Source organism: Passer montanus, unplaced genomic scaffold (genome assembly GCF_014805655.1).
Source record: "Passer montanus isolate IOZ18808 unplaced genomic scaffold, ASM1480565v1 scaffold5515, whole genome shotgun sequence".
Lineage (NCBI taxonomy): Eukaryota > Metazoa > Chordata > Aves > Passeriformes > Passeridae > Passer > Passer montanus.
Window position 1 is genome coordinate 1,162 of NW_024370502.1, and position 1,608 is coordinate 2,769.

General features: G+C 68.0%; 1 protein-coding gene across 1 annotated transcript; it reads left to right on the forward strand.

Annotated features, from left to right (window-relative positions):
• Window positions 1-657: 657 nt before the first annotated feature.
• LOC120510136 (chymotrypsinogen 2-like) lies at window positions 658-1,432 on the forward strand (the record flags this gene model as incomplete). The annotated part of the gene is made up of 4 exons (XM_039725632.1): window positions 658-734; window positions 952-1,055; window positions 1,174-1,253; window positions 1,354-1,432. Coding segments are annotated over exons 1-4 (330 nt in total), but the record flags the coding sequence as incomplete, so codon positions are not given.
• Between the last annotated feature and the right edge of the window lie 176 nt (window positions 1,433-1,608).

The following is a 1,608-nucleotide window of genomic DNA, read 5'->3' on the forward strand; positions in this document are numbered from 1 at the left end:
GCGCCCGCTGGCTCTTATATGCACCCTTGGGCACCTCCCTGCTGCCCCTGGCCTTGCCACCGCGACCTTGGGAGATAGCGTGGCAGCTGGAACTTCTCCAGGAAATAGCCTGGGATCATGACACCTGGAGCCAGCATCCTTGGCTATGCTGTGGGACCGCACCGGCCTGGACTAAATGCTGGCACCTAAATGTCCTTGGAATCATTCCAGGTTGCCCATGTCCTTCATAATTGGGGTCCCAGAGTTGGGCACAGCACTGCATGCATGGTCTCAGCATAGCAGAGCAGAGGAGCATAGTCCCCTCCCTTGACGTGCTCCTCAGTCTGCTGCAGTTTTAGCCAAAGATACTGTGGGGTTTTTTGGGCTGCCCGCACACTTTGCCATGGAGTAGTGGAGTTTGGAAGGACCACGGAGTTCACCTAGGGCTGGGTCTGCAGAGCCCTTCCAGGCTGCCACCCAGACAGGGGTTCATCCAGAGGTCCAGGTGTCTGGGACACCAAGGAGTGGGGTGAGAAGGTTCGAGTGCTGGCAATATGCCGGTGGCACCATACCAGCTGCCACGCTATCTCCCAAGGTCGCGGTGGCAAGGCCAGGGGCAGCAGGGAGGTGCCCAAGGGTGCATATAAGAGCCAGCGGGCGCCGGGTAGGTCAGTCCTCGCAAGTGGCAATGGCTCTGCTGTGGGTGTTGAGCTGCCTGGCGCTGGCGGGCTTTGCCCGTGCCGCCCTCCCTGAGAGTGCGTGGGGCCGTGGGGCTTGGCGGGATGGGCTCGGGGCTCGGGCGGGCGGCAGTGGTGGGGAGGGGACACGGGGCCGGGGTGGCTGGAGCCGCCGTCCCACGGCCGCCTGTGCCCCGCAGACTGCGGCGTGCCCGCCATCACACCGGTCATCCGCGGCTACAACCGGGGCCGGGGTGGCTGGAGCCGCCGTCCCACGGCCGCCTGTGCCCCGCAGACTGCGGCGTGCCCGCCATCACACCGGTCATCCGCGGCTACAACCGCATTGTCAACGGGGAGGCGGCGGTGGCAGGCTCCTGGCCGTGGCAGGTGTCCCTGCAGGTGAGAGCCCGAGGCGGGCCGGGGGCGGGGGTGGGCGCCGTGCGGGGCCCGGGCACGGAGCTCGCCGGCGGCGGTGCCGGCGGCGGTGCCGGGTGCTGAGGGCGGCTCTCCCCGCCAGCGCAACAACGGCTTCCACTTCTGCGGCGGGTCCCTGATCAGCGAGAACTGGGTGGTCACCGCTGCCCACTGCGGCGTCAGGTAGGCACCGGCTCTGCTGCGGGCCGGGCCGGGGCCGGGCACGGGCACGGGGTGCCCTGGGAGCCCGCTGTCCCCGTGCTCAGTGCCTGCCTGTGCCCAGGAAAACCGACACCGTGGTGGTGGGCGCCTACGACCAGGACGCACCCGGCCCTGATCAGCAGGAGCTGAAAATCGAGAAGGTACCTGCGGGGCGGGGCCCGTGTGCCTGCGGGATCCCACGGCCAGCACAGGCGGCCCGGGGGCTTATGTCCGGGTCCCCCTTGTGCCGGGGTTTGTGCTCCTGAGGAGTCCCCGCTTCCCCTGATGCGGAGGGTGAGGGTTCCCTGGGGTGTGCATGGTGTCCCACATCCCTGCA